Below are 17,055 nucleotides of genomic sequence, written 5' to 3' on the forward strand. Positions count from 1 at the left end.
TAAGTTCTATAAAGGTCTTAATACTATTCTTTACACACGTTTGCACTTAACAAATATAATTATTTTACTCAAACTTTCTATTGATAAAGCATGTACCTGTACTTAGAATGGTAAAATATCTCTATGCTTTGCCAAACTCAGATTTTGTGGGGATGCAGGTATCATTAGAAGAATATTGTTAACACATTCATCTGGATATTTTTGTGAAAAGAAATAAAATTGAATAAAAATAGGTCATATGTAATCACCAAAATAGTGCTCTATATGCTCAGTTTATATTAGTATATATTTGCTTGGATATGCCATAATCACAGAAATGAGGATTAAAAAGACTCAGATGTCATTTAACCCATATCCTGTACCTAAACCATCTTGAATGCATCAATCCCATGTTTAGTTGTCCATATGGAAAGAGAGGTAAAAGTCTTTCTATCTGTATCCAGTGTTTAATAATTATTGCCTTCAAAAAGTTTGTACTCCTGGTGTCAAATTATTATTTCTGGAAATTTTAGACAGAGATGATATGTCTAAATGAGATCCAAATACTATGAAAATAACTAAAATATTTAATGATTCCATATTTATGCATTTAAAACAATAATCATTTGCTAAGAATGTAAGCATAGTACAGATAATAGAGTTCTGAAGGGTTTGAGATCTTCTTCAAAGTTAATACTTTTTTGTCATGCACAAGATTCAGAGTTATGCATTCAAAACAGACTTAAAAGAGATTAGTTTCAAGACAAAGTTTCCAGATAATTTTATATCACAGAAATAGCTTCTAGAATGGAATGGGTTGCCTTTTCCTCCCTATCCAAAATGAACTTGCAGCTGAATATTCAGAACACCCAATTTTTTTCATGAAAAAAAGAAAAATGATGTGAAACTGGTGATTGAAGACATTTGTTAGTGGAAAAAATGCATAGTTAAAAATTTCCCTTTTAAAATTACAGTGATAATTTTGAAATTGAATTGAATGGCTGCTAATGAACAGCTCATAGTCATAGTAGCATGGTTGCAGCTAGAAATGGGAGAATGAGAACCACTTTTACATTTTAAATTTGAGAAATCTTCTAATGGGGTCTAGCTGTTTTTCTAAAGCATTAAAAGACTAACCATAATCTTCATGACACATTTTAGGGAGAAATACCTTTAAGCATTTTTCTGTCCTCTCAAGAAGGCCAATTCTTTCTAGCTCTTTAAAAGTAAAAGTTCTTGTAATTGGTCTGAGGAAGTCAAGGGGTAAAAAACAGGACATTTTGAAGATTCAGTATTAATGCAGATTTATCAAAATAGTCCCTGCCATTAAGGGACAACATTTTCACGAACAATATGGACACAATATCTGTTCATAAACATATAACACTAGTGGACCATAGTAATTTTGAGCTCCATGGAATGATTGCGTTTTGGAGATAGATTGACGAAAGTTAAGATGCTTGCTGGGAAGAGTGTCTCGGAGTTAGCGTATGAGGCAAAGTATGCTGAATAGAAACATATAGAAGACTTTTTATTTCATTTCAGTTTTGCATTTTTAAAAAAAAAATTCTTCTATTTTTCCTTTTTAGTCCTTCCTTGTCAGTTCCCTCACCTTTGTACCCTTGACTAACTTTTATTTATTTATTTTTGCTTGTTATTTTAAAAAATAAAATAATTTCTCTGTCCAGTCTTTCCCAGGCAGCAACTGCTATGATTTGAATCAAATGTTTATTAAACATTTTTAATGCCCATTTTGCAGATGGGAAAATTGAGATCCAGAACTATCAGTGACTTGCCTACACTGTCTGGTGAATCACCTAAAGTGTGAACCAAAACTCAGATCTTTTGATATTTTGTCCAAAATACTTTTTGCAGAAAACTTTGTTGGCTCCAGACCCCCAGCCTTTCCCTTCCCCAACTCTTAGGATGCTCTGTGCCAAGCACCCTGTCTAGAACAGTTATAAGAGGGGCCAAAACACTTCATGAAACTGTTCCATTCCTCTGAAAGTCTCTTCGGGGAAGAAAAAAGTATCAAGGCCATTTTTGATTAGCGGCCGTTCAATCTTTTGATTTCTGGGAACTCTCTCTGATTGGTGCTACACCTTCAAGATTTCAAAGAGGGTGAGGCTGATTACATGAATTTTGTTGAATTTTCCATAATGTATGCCATCATTTTTCATAATGATTCTAAAAAATCCATGAGGCATATGAGTGCATAGTGTGAGATTATAGGAAAGGACTAGCCACACATAGTGCTGATGAGCCCGTTGTTGGGTAGGGATTGTCTCCATCTGTTGCCAAATTATACTTTCCAAGTGCTTAGTACAGTGCTCTGCACACAGTAAGCACTCAATAAATACAATTGAATGAATGAATTAGGACATTGGGAATTCCCTCTCTCTCTATAGGGTGACATGGGACCTTTTAGTGCAGTTGTGCATTCACATAGAATCTATACATTTGAGTTTGGGACCTTTTTGGGACAATTTTGCCTTTCAATAAATTAGTGTGTTGCTGCTAGAAGAAATCTGATGGATAAAATCAAAGCATCTGCTCAATCAGTATTTAATGATAAAACATTGATGCCGTAGATGACATTTTACCATTCTCTCCAGCCAATGTGTCATCAGTGTAACGATTTATTTCCACTCTCCATTGGGTCTGTTCTCCTAGAATAAAGGACTCAGCTTCAGGCTTGAATGTTCAGATAATAATGTGACCACTGGAACAGGATTATTTCAAACTCTTATCTTCTATAGAGTACCTGACATGCTGTAGGCATTTAATACATAATCAAATAGAAGTAAGCAGACTGCAGCTGCAATTCTTTTATAACTTCTCAAAAGCATGAGTAATTCCTTTATTTGGTGCTTTCAAGGTTTTAATTGATTTGCCTTTACCAATGGTCTCAAAGCAGTCTCTTGAAAGACCTATCAGTGGCCACTCCAAACTGGGTGGCTGTAAAGATGATCCTCTGCAGTGCCGTGTTAATTAAGCAGCAGCAACCTTCACTGATTTCTGATTTGTCTCTTGCTATTTCAAACTTCACAAATCCTCCATTTACCTTCCTAAATAGTCTCTTTAAGGCATCTGCTGTGACTCACTATTTGACGTTAGGCTTCACTGGGGAAGCAGTATGGTGTAGTGGACAGACCACTGCCTGGTAGTCAGAAGGTCATGGGTTCTAAATCCCCCTCTGCCACTTGTCTCCTGTGCAACCTTGGGCAAGTTATTCCACTTATCTGTGCCTCAGTTTCCTCACCTGTAAAATGGAGATGGAGATTGTGAGCCCCATGTGGGACAGGGACTGTGCCCAATTTAATTTGCTTGTATCCACCCCAGCACTCAGTACAGTGCCTGGAACATAGTAAGCACTTAACAAATACCGTTATTATTATTATATGAATAAAGAGAAGTCAAAGTGAAGTGATGTGAAAATTCCAGCAAACCTCAAGGAGTTGGCTTATGTTAATTCTGAATTTTCCACTTTCTGGGGTTTGATGGTTTTTAAGGGGCTCTATTAACCACAAGCATTTAGATGCAGCCTTCCCGTGCCTCATTTCTGGCTCTAATCCTGAGTTTGCAGTGTTCATTCGTGAGGCCAACCATTATTAAACAAAGGTTTAAGCAACAGTATTAGCCCCCCTTTAATAACACTAGTGAAGACTCAACTCTCCAGTATTATAAATAGAATATCAGAAGAGTCTAGGCGATTCATCTATCTGTATATTTCTATTCAGCATCTTCCTGCCTATTCCAATATGCCTGATTTAATAAGCAATTGAATATTACCCAAGAGAAGACCATATTTAATGATCAATATATTAGTTCACTATTTGTAGAGGAGTTTCTTGATGAAACTCAGTTCCAAAGTGGATCCAAAATAGGGTCAAAGGGAATCTTCCTCCCTTGGTTTAGGAGAAGGAAATGTTCTGGTAACTGTTTGCAAAGTCAATTTTCACCCTTTATTTCCGAATTTTCACTCTTTCTTGTATTAGCTTCAGTTTGATTTTTAACCCAATAAATAGATTCCTCTCATATATTCTTTGCTATTCATTATTTTTGAATTGATTTTAGGTGTTACATTCTAGAATGCTCCAACCTGAGTTTAGCTGTCCGGTTGATTAACACAGTGTATTTCAACGTATTCTTATAGGATTTTTTTTTCCAAGTATTCCTTTTGAAGGAAAATATGCCTATTTTTGACTATGAGAAGGCAGGTTATTCATTTCAAGTCAAGATGTTCTGAATTTGGGGTCTGAAAATTTTCATGCACATTCTCCCATATCTAACGGCAACTTTATCGAGAAGTCTGTTGATCTGGATTGGTCTAAGTGACCGTTTCATGCTTCTGTAGGACCTATAGGTTCTGCATATAACATGCATCATAATGTAGTTTAATTATAGACTGTATCTCACTGAATTCCTTTAGAATCATGTAAGTGGTTGTTAGTGTTCTGTAATAACAATCATTTTTTTAGCAGGTCAGATCGTTTCCCCCCAGTCTGCTCCAGCTTGTGTTGAAAATAAAAATGATGTGAGCAGAGAAAACAGTACTGTTGACTTTAGTAAGGTAAGTTGTCTTTTTTTCTGATACAGGTAAGTCTTCTGATTTTATTACTAGAGATTGCAAGTTAATGTTTTGAAGAAGTTCATGAGTTTGAACAATTTTTTTTTGCATGCACAATTTTTTGTTTCCTGGCCAACATTTGATGTTTGGTTGATAAAGTGTTAGCATTTGACTGCACATATGACGTTTGGCTTATTCAAAAATTGGCAATGTAAATTTTATGTCCAAATGTTGATGTCATGTTTCAGCCACTTGGTAAATGTGTCCCAATATGTGAAAAGGCTAATTTGTTGTTTGACTTCATTCTATGAAGGATGTTTTTTTCTCCAGTGTGTTTGAAAATAAAGTTGGAAAACACCCAATGCACCCAGAAAGTATTGCTAACAGAATATCAGACTCCCACAGAATTGATCTGAGTACAGTAACACTACTTGCGTGTAATGTAAGTAGTAGCGTGGCCTAGTGGAAAAAGTACAGGCCTGTGGGGCAGGGCACCTGGGTTCTAATCCTGGATATGCCATTTGCCTGCTCTGTGACTGTGGGCAAGTCACTTAACTTGTCAGTAACTCCGTTTCCTCATCTGTCAGATAAGGATTCAGTACCTGTGCTCCCTTTGTCGTAGACTCTGAGTCCCATGTAGGACAGGATTTGATTATCTCGTATCTACCCCAGCACTCAGTGTATTGCTTGGCACATAGTAAGCACTTAAATTCTATTATTAGTAGTATTGTTATTACTAGTAGTAGTGCTGCATGTGCAGCGAAAGGTTGACCACGTAGTAATAGTCGGCAGTTGGAGGATGTGCAAACTCAAAATACCACCGACATCTGCTCTGTTGGGGTATGGTGGAATTTGGCAAAATGATATTGCTTCAATTGTGCTTGATTGTGGCATGGCACAGTAAACTTTGAAATTAACAGCAAAGCTAGCAAGGCTTCCACACTGGTATGAGTAGTGATGCCCACCCTTGCCACTTCTGGGCAGGTTGCCAAGGTAGCGAGAGGTTGAAACAGCAAACAGTTGCTCCAGTAAGTAAGAAATGAAATCAGGAAATTACCACTAGTTGATTTACTCCAAGTAGGAGACTAAGGGGCAAAGAGGTAGAAGAAATTGCTTGACTCAAGAATCTGGAAAAGCTGTAGCAGGACGGTAAGAACAACTCCTTGATTTCTGCTGTGGAAATTGACACCAGCTAGGCTCGCTGATCCTGGCCAAGGTAGATATGTGCATGCTCCTTCTTGTACTGGGCTGAATTTCAGCCACAGCATTTCATATCAGCTGAAGTCTGTTAATTGTGCGTGCAGGGACTGGGAGGCCAGCAAAAAGGGCATAATAGTCCATGTGGGATGAAACAAAAGCATGAAAAAGGACCTTCACACCATCCAGAGAGAGAGGTGAGGGTGTACTCTGCCTGTGTTTCTACAGTGACTGTAAGCAAACTTCACTGCTTAGAGAATTATGATTCAAATATGAGTCTGGCAGCGGTGTTCCATCCATTTCTGTAGTGAAAGAAAGCCTTCTGTTCATTTCAAGGCCTGTCATCTTCATCCGCTCATGTGTTTCAATGAAACTATTGTTCCAGACATATGTTGGCGTTGATGAAATCCTTTGGTTTTGAATCAAACAGCAATATATGAGAGAGCAGTAGCAACACAAGAAGCAACTTACATTTAAGTTTGATCTGTGTAACCAGGCCATGTCTAATTTCTTTCAAAAACAGTGCAGAGAGCACAATACCCTCTCTTACTGTTCTTTTCTGAGTTGGTGCTTTTGAATTTGGGTTCTCCAAATGACTGGATTTGAGATTGTAGGCAGCATTTGAATGATTTCTTAATGCTGTTTTCTGAGGAAAGCAATTACAATGGGGAAAAAAAAGCCAGCAAATTGGAAAACGTATTTACCTTCTGCTGAACAGTTATACTTAATGTGAGTCCTAGTATTTGGAGGAACAAAAGCAAAGCTAAAAAAGTCATTATTTTAGTCAAGATGTCCCAGAGTGGGTTTGGTCCATTAATTCCTTCTCTGCACCTGATATTCTATGTTTCTTCAGCTATCAAATAAGGCAATTAGCATTCAGTTATGGGATGAAGATGGTATATTGGTTAATTATATGATAAAAAAAACACTCAAAAGCATCCACAGGCAGAATGACACAAATATTAATTCTGCCCTCTAAGAGTACATTTTCCTCACTCTCCAAACCATTTCAGTTACCATTTTATTTGCTTCATTAGGTAAGTTGGGCTGTTTTCTCTCCTGTGCTGTAAATTTTGAGAATGCAATTTGGATAACTTCAAATTATGAAAAGTATAAAAGGTCATTAATGCAGCATGTCACATCAGTCATAGATGAACAAAGCTTCAAGTCCTTAACAGAAAGTACATTTGGACTGAAATGTTTGAAAACTGATTTTTGTAGTAGATTTAACCTAGATTCATAACATATGTTGCCATCTTTTATGCCAACCTTTGTCTTTAATGAGGTCTTGTTGATGCCTATTTTCTAGAATCAGTTCACTGTAATTCTTTCTGGATACAGGGGATGAATGTGTTGTATTCTGGAAGTCATTCCCTGCCAACAGCATGATTCCATCTGTATTTTTCCCTGAAGACTGTTATATTTTCTGTAGAGTCCCAGAGACCCAGAATGTAAACTTAGAGGATTACATTTTGAAACTTAAATTTTTATTTATTTCCACCCCTCTTCTAATATGCAGCTTTTTCTGGGAAGCAATGTTTTAGTTATACCATAGTTGACACCAGGAAGAGGAGAGTTGGCTCCTTACTCAAGTCATTACTGATTCTTTTGGTTTGATAATTAGCACTCAGATTCAGAGAAGCAGAGTTTAAATTGATCCATGTCAACAAGAAGGTATTTCTTTCTAATGACCGTGTCACATGCTTCCGAGCCTTCATTAGTTAGAGACCTAATACAGTGCTCTGCAAAAAGGTTACCCACCGGTCTTTTGACTATAACTGGACAGAAGCTGCATTAAGTGGTCTGAATTCTTTGTCCCTTACTAAATATTCTTGATTAAACTGAGTTACTCCTTTAATTAAAATAAATGAGAACAAACTCTTCCGAGGGACCCACCAATTTGGAAAATTTCAGGTAATAGGAGAAAGGCTTTTAAGATTTCCAACATGACTCATACTTCTTCAAAGCCCGTCAGAGTCCTTTTTGGCTTTCACTGTACACTAGACCGATGATTTGAAGGAAAGTTGACAATCACGCCAAGATCTCTCTTTCTTGAGTCAGGACAACTCAGAGCATGTCGCCATGTGGTTTAAATTTGGATTATTTTCCCCCAAATTTAAGATATTTTTCTTGTTATCAAGTTAGTTATTTTTGGAATTCAGTGTGTCAATTACGTATTTCTTTTTCCAAATAATTTTGTCCTGGTGAAAGGTGTTTGGGTTCATTTAAAACAGAACATCGAGCTCCAGGATATATTCATAATTTTCTCCCAGAATTATCGCTAGACCTCTTTTTTTTTTTAATTTACAAAATGTGTACCTGCCCTCACTGAGATTTTTCAAATAAACAATAAGTGAATATCCACCTTGTTAATTTCATGGCATCGGACCATCTTGGTGCTATGTTCTAACATGCTAAACAGTTTTCCCAAAATCACTGTACCTGCACAACTTCCCTGGGCTTGTAAATGCTGTGGAGAGTCCCCATATCCCCCCATCCTTGCTAGATTTTACCACTTGTTTTCTTTTCCCCATCACACAAGCTTAGGGAATAGAATATTTTCCTCTTTGCAGTACTATTCAGAGCTCACCTACAAATATGAATTTCCAGGAAACTTCAGCAAAAATGAGCTTGAAAGGGTCAACTGAATATATATAAAATTCCCAAGACACTCCTTTAGGCTGGATTTCCCTCAGGCCTGCTGTCCGAGTCTCCTTAGTCCCTTGTTTCCTTGAAGTTCTGGGAACTTCTTTGTTCTTCAATCACTAGTAATCCTTCCTCAGTGAAGTTTTGCTCATCATTTATTTATCTTTGGATTCTGCAGCCATTTTAGACTGCATTTGAATATTACCCTAATCGTGGGTAAGTCTTAAGCGTGGTCTCTTGACCTATATCTGGCCCAGAGACTTTGGTCACCGAATATCCCTGTAACCCTTTAAGCTTTATTTTCTGCCATCTATTTATTTCTCTTCCAAATCATCCACATCAGTACTGAGTCAAATAGAGGGCATGAGGAGAAGGACAGATGAAAGAGGGCAGAATTGAAGAGAGGCTCTCCTCCCCTCCTTGGAGCAGAATTACTTCGCTCTTCTGGCCTTTGTTTCTCATCCTCAACAAGGAGAGAAACAGGAATCTGAGCTCTTTAAATTATTGGTTGGTTAACTAGGTAAACAAGTATCCATATTCATCTTTTCTGGAGGAAGCATTAACCAGAATGTAGCCTGTCAGGTTAGTTTGTTCTCATGATCATGTACCATAAACCCTATTGCAAAAATCAAAGTGAAATGTGTACTAATTTAGAGTGGAAGTACCTATAATGGAGGGAAGGGTTCCCATTCAGATAGTTAAATGTACAGACAAATGCTGAAGATCCCTAAACTATTTCATTGTGATTCATTTTTTTTAAATCTCAAATGAATAGAGAACATATGAAAATTGGATATTTCATTTTTCAGAAATAGTTTCACTGTCACTGATTAAAGAAAGGACTCCTGATTGTGGTGGAGGCAAAGAAGTTTTGTGTGTGTGTGTGTGTATTTAATAAAATGTGCTCCTCCTTTGAATGCATCTTAGTTTCAATTTTCTCACCATCAGGTTGATCTCCATTTCATGAAAAAGATCCCCCCTGGCGCTGAAGCTTCCAACATCCTTGTCGGCGAGCTGGAATTCTTGGACCGGGCAGTCGTGGCATTTGTTCGCTTATCCCCTGCAGTGTTGCTTACTGGGATGGCTGAAGTGCCAATTCCGACCAGGTGCATTTCCCTGGAGTCTTTCCTGACTCTTTCTCCCTGCTGCCCTGCTTGGTTCAGAAGGCCATATCTGGTTGAAATGGTACCCACTCTTAACCTTTGCTCAGTTAGAAATAAGACTGTGATCCTGGCAAACTTCTCTTTTCTTCCCACCACTCTGTTGCATACTGGAGAAACCCCTAATGTCAGGGGTTGGTACCAGATAGCCTGGTGGGTACACCATTTAGACTTTGGTCGCCCTTGCCCATGTTTCCCTTGTGGCTTTCTGCTCCTAGTTATTCACAGAGCTGCAGACTTGGACCAGGCTGGGCTTAGTGGCTCCTGCTGAGCCCACTTAGATGACGAGCCCATTGTTGGGCCGGGATTGTCTCTATTTGTTGCTGAATTGTACTTTCCAAGCACTTAGTACAGTGCTCTGCATACAATAAGTGCTCAATAAATGTGAATGAATGAACAAATGAAATCAGGATAAGTCCCAGGCTAACTCTAGGAAGAGGGGACCCCAAGAGGCTGGATCAATTTTGAAGCCCCTTGGAGATATGGGAGGAGCTTCTGTTGAACCACGAACAATGGGGGCTTCCCCAGTTCTTTTCTGGACAGATCTCTAAAACCTGAACCTCATCATTACCAAACAATCATGTCATGTAAAAAACACTGTACTGAGCGCTTGGGAGAGCCAACACAACAGTATAACAGACTTATTCCTGAGCACTTACTATGTGCAGAGCGCTATACTAAGTGGATGGGAGAGTATAGTACAAAAGAGTAACAAGGCTCCTGGAAGTGTAAGCAACAGACCCAACCCAACAAACCTTAGTGACTGAGGGGTATCTTTTAGCTTTTCAGTCCTTCATTCAACCACATTTATTGAACCTATCTTTCCCTTTTCTCCTGGGTTACTTTCCCAGGTCTTTTCAATGTCTCTTGACTCAGAGTAAGACTTGAAGGACAGAGTAAAGTTCTCAGGAACTCTACAACATAAAGGAGAAGCTGGGGGTTAACAAAAGGGAACCTGATAGACAATAAACTCCTGATTTTTTTTTTTTTTGCCCCTTCTCCAACATTTTATCATTTGTAGCCAAAAATGGAGAGGGGATCTGGATTTGAGTCCATAAAAGATTGTTTTAGGGGTTCAATGTTTCTAAAAGCTAAATTGCCACTAAATTTACTTTTATGGTTCCCTGAAGGTGTTGATAAATAGCTAATGTCAGAAGCAATGATATTATGAGGAGAAACATTGAGAGTTCACTCTTTTGGGTTTTATAAGCACTGTGGCAAGTGAAGATGAACTTTTCAAATGATATCATAGGTGCTTTTATAATGAGAAAAATGAGGAATGAAACGTTTCTTTGATATAATCAATCATATTGAGTGCTTAGTGTGTGCAGAGCACTGTATTAGACATTGCATCAAAACAATTGGCTGATGAAGCCTGCTATGGCTTTCTGTGAGGAAGACAGCCCCTACAGATATCCTGAAAATAGCTACCATGGGCAATACTGCAGTGCCTTCTAAGCAAGTCTCAGTGTGCTCCGTCCCTGCCATCTACTTGCTTGTTGCATGCCATATCCTAGAGGGAACATGAGTACCGGGGGTGAAAGTGGTGAGGCACAAGCCAGTAGCGTTATTATCAATTCCTCTGTGCAGGTTCTTGGTCTTGATGTAGCAGGACCAAGGCTCACCCCCACCAATTCCCAATGAGAGATTGAATTCAAATCCTCACTTTGAAACTGTGTTCAGGTTTTTGATCCCATCTCACATTGACCTAGTAATGCATGGAGAGAACAATAAAAGAAATAACATTTTAGGGCACTCATATGAAGAGAGATTAAATCTACTACATTAGGTAGAAAGGTAGACATGAAAGGAGACTTGTTAAAAGTTTGTAGGAAATGGAATTAAAAAAGCCGCTCAGGGCTCCTAATTATCTTTTCTCAGAAGGACAAAAGGGCTGAGTGAAAGTAAAAGGGTCACGTATTAAAAGTGTCAGTAAATTGTTCTTGGGGACTATATAAATAACTCGTAGCATTGGAGGACTGCAAAATACCACGAGATGCAGAAGTCAGTAAAGTTCTAAAAAGAATTCTATTTCTATTAAGCAGAAAAGTATTTGCCACTATAAAACTTCCCTCATATAAAGGGCAACCCACTTACGATATCTCAGAATTTAGCTGCAACCTTGCTAAAAAAAGCATCTCAACTCAAACCTTTAAGACAATGAAGAGTATATACTTGGTGTAAACATGCAGAGGCAGTTGTCTTTCCTTCTCGAAGAGTCAGAGGTGAAATTATCAAATGTTTTGCTACGATTTTATGTCATTAATCTTTGGGCCTGACAGTTTTTATCAGAAAAATAAACTCTTGGGATAATATTACAGAAAGAGAAGCGTGTGTTCCAGGTCGCTTCCATCTGGAAACCATTCATTCATTCAATAGTATTTATTGAGCGCTTACTATGTGCAGAGCACTGTACTAAGCACTTGGAATGTACAAATCGGCAACAGATACAGTCCCTGCCCACTGATGGGTGTATAGTCTAATTGGGGGAGACAGACAAAAGCAATCGCAATAAATAGAATCAAGGGGATGGACATCTCATTAAAACAATAGCAATAAATAAAATCAAGGGGATGGACATCTCATTAACAAAATAAATAGGGTAATAAAAATATATACAAATGAGTGGACAAGCACAGTGCTGAGGGGAAGGGAGAGGGGGAGGAGCAGAGGGAAAGGGGAGGAAAAGGGGGCTTAGCTGAGGGGAGGTGAAGGCAGGGGGTAGAGAGGCAGCAGAGGGAGCAGAGGGAAAAGGGGAAACTCAGCCTGGGAAGGCCTCTTGGAGGAGGTGAGCTCTCAGTAGGGCTTTGAAGAAGGGAAGAGAGTTTGGCAGAGGTGAGGAGGGAGGGCATTCCAGGACAGTGGGAGGATGTGGCCCAGGGGTCGACGGCAGGTTAGGCGAGAACGGGGGATAGTGAGGAGGAGGGTGGCAGAGGAGCGGAGCCCATGGGGTGGGCAGTAGAAAGAGAGAAGGGAGGAGAGGTAGGAGGGGGCAAGGTGATGGAGAGCCTTGTGGCCTAGAGTGAGACCAGTATATAGCATTGTCAGAAATAGAACTCCACAGCCTCCTTACCAGCTCTTTCTACCCAGTTCCAGTAGCAGTTCAGGAGTGGCTCTAACTGCATTGAGAAATTGAGTGGAAAGCAGCTGAGTAGCCGTGTAACTAGTGGAGGAAATGATTTCCCATATCTGTCTCTTTGCTAGTCGATAGAGCGCTTGCATTCATCCCAGTTTCTGGAAGCCATGTGGACTGAACACTTCAGGCTGCCTGTTGCCCAGAACACCTGAATACAGTAGTCGTGGTGGTAGCAGTAATAATACTAATGATGTTGGTATTTGTTAAACGCTTACTATGTGCAGAGCACTGTTCTAAGCGTTGGGGTAGATACAGGGTAATCTGGTTGTCCCACGTGAGGCTCACAGTCTTAATCCCCATTTTACAGATGAGGTAACTGAGGCCCAGAGAAGTGAAGTGACTTGCCCACAGTCACACAGCTGACAAGTGACAGAGCCTGGATGGGAACCCATGACCTCTGACTCCCAAGCCCGTGCTTTTTCCACTGAGCCCCGCTGCTTCCCAGTAGTATATAGTTAGACCATCTAAGACTGGTCTCCCACTTTGGCAGGCCAGGAGATCCCATCTTCCAGAACAGGGGCAGGATAGGACCTGAATTTTAATCCCAACTCCGTCACTTGTCTGCTTTCTGACCTTGGGAAAGTCCCTTCTCTTTCTCTGTGCCTCAGTTACCTCATTCATAAAATGGGGATTGAGACCGTGAGCCCCACGTGGGACAGAGACTATGTCCAAGCCGATGTGCTGGTATCCATCCCAGCACTTAGTACAGTGCCTGGACATAGTAAGCGCTTTACAAATACCATCATCATCATCTTTGTGGGCAGGGACTGTATCTGTCAAGTGCTGTACTTTCCCACATGCTCAGTAAGTGCTCAGTAAATATCATTGATGATGATGATGATGATGATGATATTAGTTGTATTAGGTACCTATTTAGTGCTTAATACCATACTAAATACTGGGAGAAAATATATATGGGTGAGTATTAGAAACAGACCCTGGCTCTCCAGAGACTTACAATTTAAGAATAATGTTGAGCAGGGCTTTGGCAGAAGACACAGTAGAAAGATGAAACAGTACAAATATAAAACAACCTTAAAGATAAGTTCATATTGTATCCTCAGTGAATGTTTTGGTATTGATCTTTAGCTATTGTCATGCTTCTTAGCTTTAGGGAAAGGAAATTTCTCAAGCATCAGCCATCTCCTCCCAACCTCTCAGAAAATGCTGTGCATTCTTAACACAGTGGCAAAAATGCCGTGCTCTGTAGAATGGATATCTCATCTTGGGATATGTTAAAAAAATCTTTTGACAGTTACAGAGCTTTCACTAAGGAAGAATGGCCCAAATTATATATTTTTTTCATTATCATACCAGGTTTGGTCCAGTTCTGAGTTTGACAGACAGTATTTTTAGTGGTTGTAATAGTAAAGATTAAAAGTATAGGTTGTGAAAGTCTCATTATCTTTTACAGATTTAATTTGTTTTTCTCCTGAATCTGAGATGTGTAAAAATGGCCACCTGAACTGTTTTTTTCTTCTTTTGGCAGAGGAATGAGTCGGATTAATGGTTCACCAACTCAATCTGTCAACACATCCATTAGCTTCCAAATTGACAGACCTCCTTGAACATCTGTTTGGGATTTTTATAACCAAGTTCACTTTCTTTTCTTGTTCCATTGCAAATATTTCTCTGAATCACCTCACTGTCCCATATTGCCACTTTTCTAAGCATCTGCCACACTGGTCCTTTCCTTTCAGAAGAACATCTCCAGTTCCAGCATCTTCCTGGATATCCATCCTACTGAAACTGTTAAATTAGATAATTTAATGTTTTGTCAGCCAAATAAAAGTCTCTGAAGAATATTTAAAGTTCTCGTTCAAACAAGAGTGTAAAAGGAAGGTTGGACAGCCAGAATCTCTGAAGCGTGATTCTGAATTCATTTTATGATTCTCTTTTCTAACTTTAATTTTTGTCTTTTATAGATTTTTGTTTATTCTTCTGGGACCACTGGGAAAGGGTCAGCAATACCATGAGATTGGCAGGTCGATTGCAACACTAATGACAGATGAGGTATTTATTTGTATTTACTAGGTATTTTTTCATGTTTTTCATTGACCATTTGTGAAGGCTGAAATATCCATTCCCATCATTTCCCTGGGAACATCTTGCTTCCCTCCAAGCAAATCCAAATAGGAAAGGGGACAATCTTGTCAAGGATGAATGAGTCTCTCAGTTATTGCCTTTACCAGTCATCAACCATTCCTGAGTACTTCTCTCAACTGCAACACTAGAAATGATCTCTTTTTTATAAGGAAAACATTGTATATTGGTATATTCACATCTTTCTAATATTAATGAGAAACTTCTCAAATACCAAAAAGGAATCAAACACGGGTGATTGGGGGGAATGGATGAGAGTACTATCAGACTTTTAAAAATATAGATCCGGTGCCACGGTAAATGATGGCTGAGTAGTACTAGGGGTCAGAAAGGGAGTTCAGTTTCCAAGATTTTGTATGAGTTGGTGAGGGTGAAATGGTGGCAGTTCACCCAAGACCTGCCACTCCACCCATATCCATAGGCCTTCCCCCAACCTTGGATACTTTTTGACTCCCATAAACCTTAGAAAGCCCTACTTACTTCTCTTAGCCAATCCCCACTTCCTGGATTCACAGAAACCTTTATCAACTAGCAGCTTCCTATATCCTGAAAACTGGTGAGCAAGAAGTGTCATATAGAAGCCCCAGAAAATACACATACCAAATATTATTGGATTTTTACAGTGCTGCTTGAGGTGCAAAGTGAAGTTTTCCTTGTCTTTTTACCTCAGGTATTCCACGATGTCGCTTACAAAGCTAAAGATCGCAATGATTTGGTTTCAGGAATAGATGAGTTTCTTGATCAGGTCACCGTCCTTCCTCCGGGAGAATGGGATCCTACCATCCGAATAGAGCCACCCAAAAACGTGCCTTCTCAGGTGTGTATGTTCCTAATGGAGTCTGAGCTGCCGTGTTTCTGTAAGCATAAATACCATAAACCCCCACAAGCCTCCAAACTGCTTCAGTGCTAGTTAGCACAGTGTCATGGCCTCTAAATCTGAAACAAAGCAGTGCTGGGAGCAGGAATGCCAAGACATTCCCCTAATCAAGGTGATTCCAGTAAACTGAAATGGTCTTTCATTTGTGGATTTCAGTCCAAACAATCAATCATTGGTAGTTACTGAGCACTTCATTTGGAGAGCACTATCCTAAGAATACAATACAGTAGAGTTGGTGGTGTGATCTCTGCCCTCAATAAACTTGCAATCTTATAGGGGAGATGGATGTTAAATTACAGATAGGAGTGGCCAATTCAGAAATAATTGTACATTCCCTGTGCTGTCTCTATAACATCTGTTTACCTTTCAATATCTGGTTATCATTTTGTGGTTCTATAATTGAACAGTAGGCTCAGCACAGTAAAAGCTCTGCCTAACTGTTTGACAGTTATTAATTTTTTGAAATGCAATGACTCAAATTGACAGTTTGTGGAGAGTATGTAAAAGGATGACTAGGTTATGTTCTTTACAGTTTTATCCAATGACAAAACCATTCAAATTCTGAAGTAAAGAAGGAGCATTCAGTAGAAATTCAGTAAATTCCTAATTCATTGATTAATTGACAGGAATTATAAAGCTTATGTTGATATGATAGTCTTGTAATACAGAATCATTTTTTTTCTTGATTTCCAAAACTAGTCTTTTGGGAAACATCTTTTGTTTGAGAGGAAAGGAAGGGAAGGTGGTGAGACAGGAATATATATATATTTTTTTTGCCATTCTAGTTGTTGACATCTGGAAAACTCAGAACAGAAATAACTATTGAATTCAGGGCCTTCAGAGTGTTATTGGAAAATGAGTATTTAGGAGAGAAGTTTTGATTTTCCCAAGTGGGGTGAGGAAATTGAACACAAAGGCAGTAAGAATTCATCCTCATCTAAAGAATCTCTTCTCAGGAGGATTCCCTGAATTTTTATTTGGCTTTGAGATCTTTAAATCACAGAATACTGAATAAGTTTGTGATTTGGGCCCGTTTCCTAAAATCTCTTGGAAAATGAGGGATCGAATTAGCCGATATGGAAGAATGAAAGGCCCAGAAGTGAAAGTTGTATATCTGCTGCTTTCTCTAATTTCTTAGGCTGGCATGCTTAATAGAGTCCTTCAAAACCCAGGGTGGGGTTTGTGTAGGATGAGGAGTGAGAGTGTGAGCACTTGAACCTTCCCCAAGATTTCTTTGGGTTTCTCTGAAAAATAAATTTCTGCACCGATTGACTTTCAATCTCAAATTGTTCCATTAGCCAACTCCTGCTAGGACTTCAGTACTTATATAACTTGATAATGAAGTATTCTTTCAATGAAACTTGCATAGATTGTTTGCATTTCTATT

General features: G+C 39.0%; 1 protein-coding gene across 7 annotated transcripts in view; it reads left to right on the forward strand.

Moving 5' to 3' along the window:
- The window catches only part of SLC4A10 (solute carrier family 4 member 10), a 209,643-nt gene that overhangs the window by 138,775 nt on the left and 53,813 nt on the right, over nucleotides 1-17,055 (forward strand). For 4 of the 7 annotated variants that reach the window (XM_016228164.3, XM_007671174.4, XM_007671173.4 and 1 more), the window contains 5 exons: nucleotides 4,461-4,552; nucleotides 5,854-5,943; nucleotides 9,341-9,498; nucleotides 14,614-14,701; nucleotides 15,462-15,608. In XM_016228164.3, coding sequence (XP_016083650.1) covers nucleotides 4,461-4,552; nucleotides 5,854-5,943; nucleotides 9,341-9,498; nucleotides 14,614-14,701; nucleotides 15,462-15,608 — 575 coding nt within the window. The remainder of the gene's footprint in view (nucleotides 1-4,460; nucleotides 4,553-5,853; nucleotides 5,944-9,340; nucleotides 9,499-14,613; nucleotides 14,702-15,461; nucleotides 15,609-17,055) is intronic. The other 3 variants (XM_016228163.3, XM_007671177.4, XM_016228165.3) reach the window with 3 other exon arrangements.

Source organism: Ornithorhynchus anatinus, chromosome 9 (assembly GCF_004115215.2).
Source record: "Ornithorhynchus anatinus isolate Pmale09 chromosome 9, mOrnAna1.pri.v4, whole genome shotgun sequence".
In the NCBI taxonomy this organism is placed as follows: domain Eukaryota; kingdom Metazoa; phylum Chordata; class Mammalia; order Monotremata; family Ornithorhynchidae; genus Ornithorhynchus; species Ornithorhynchus anatinus.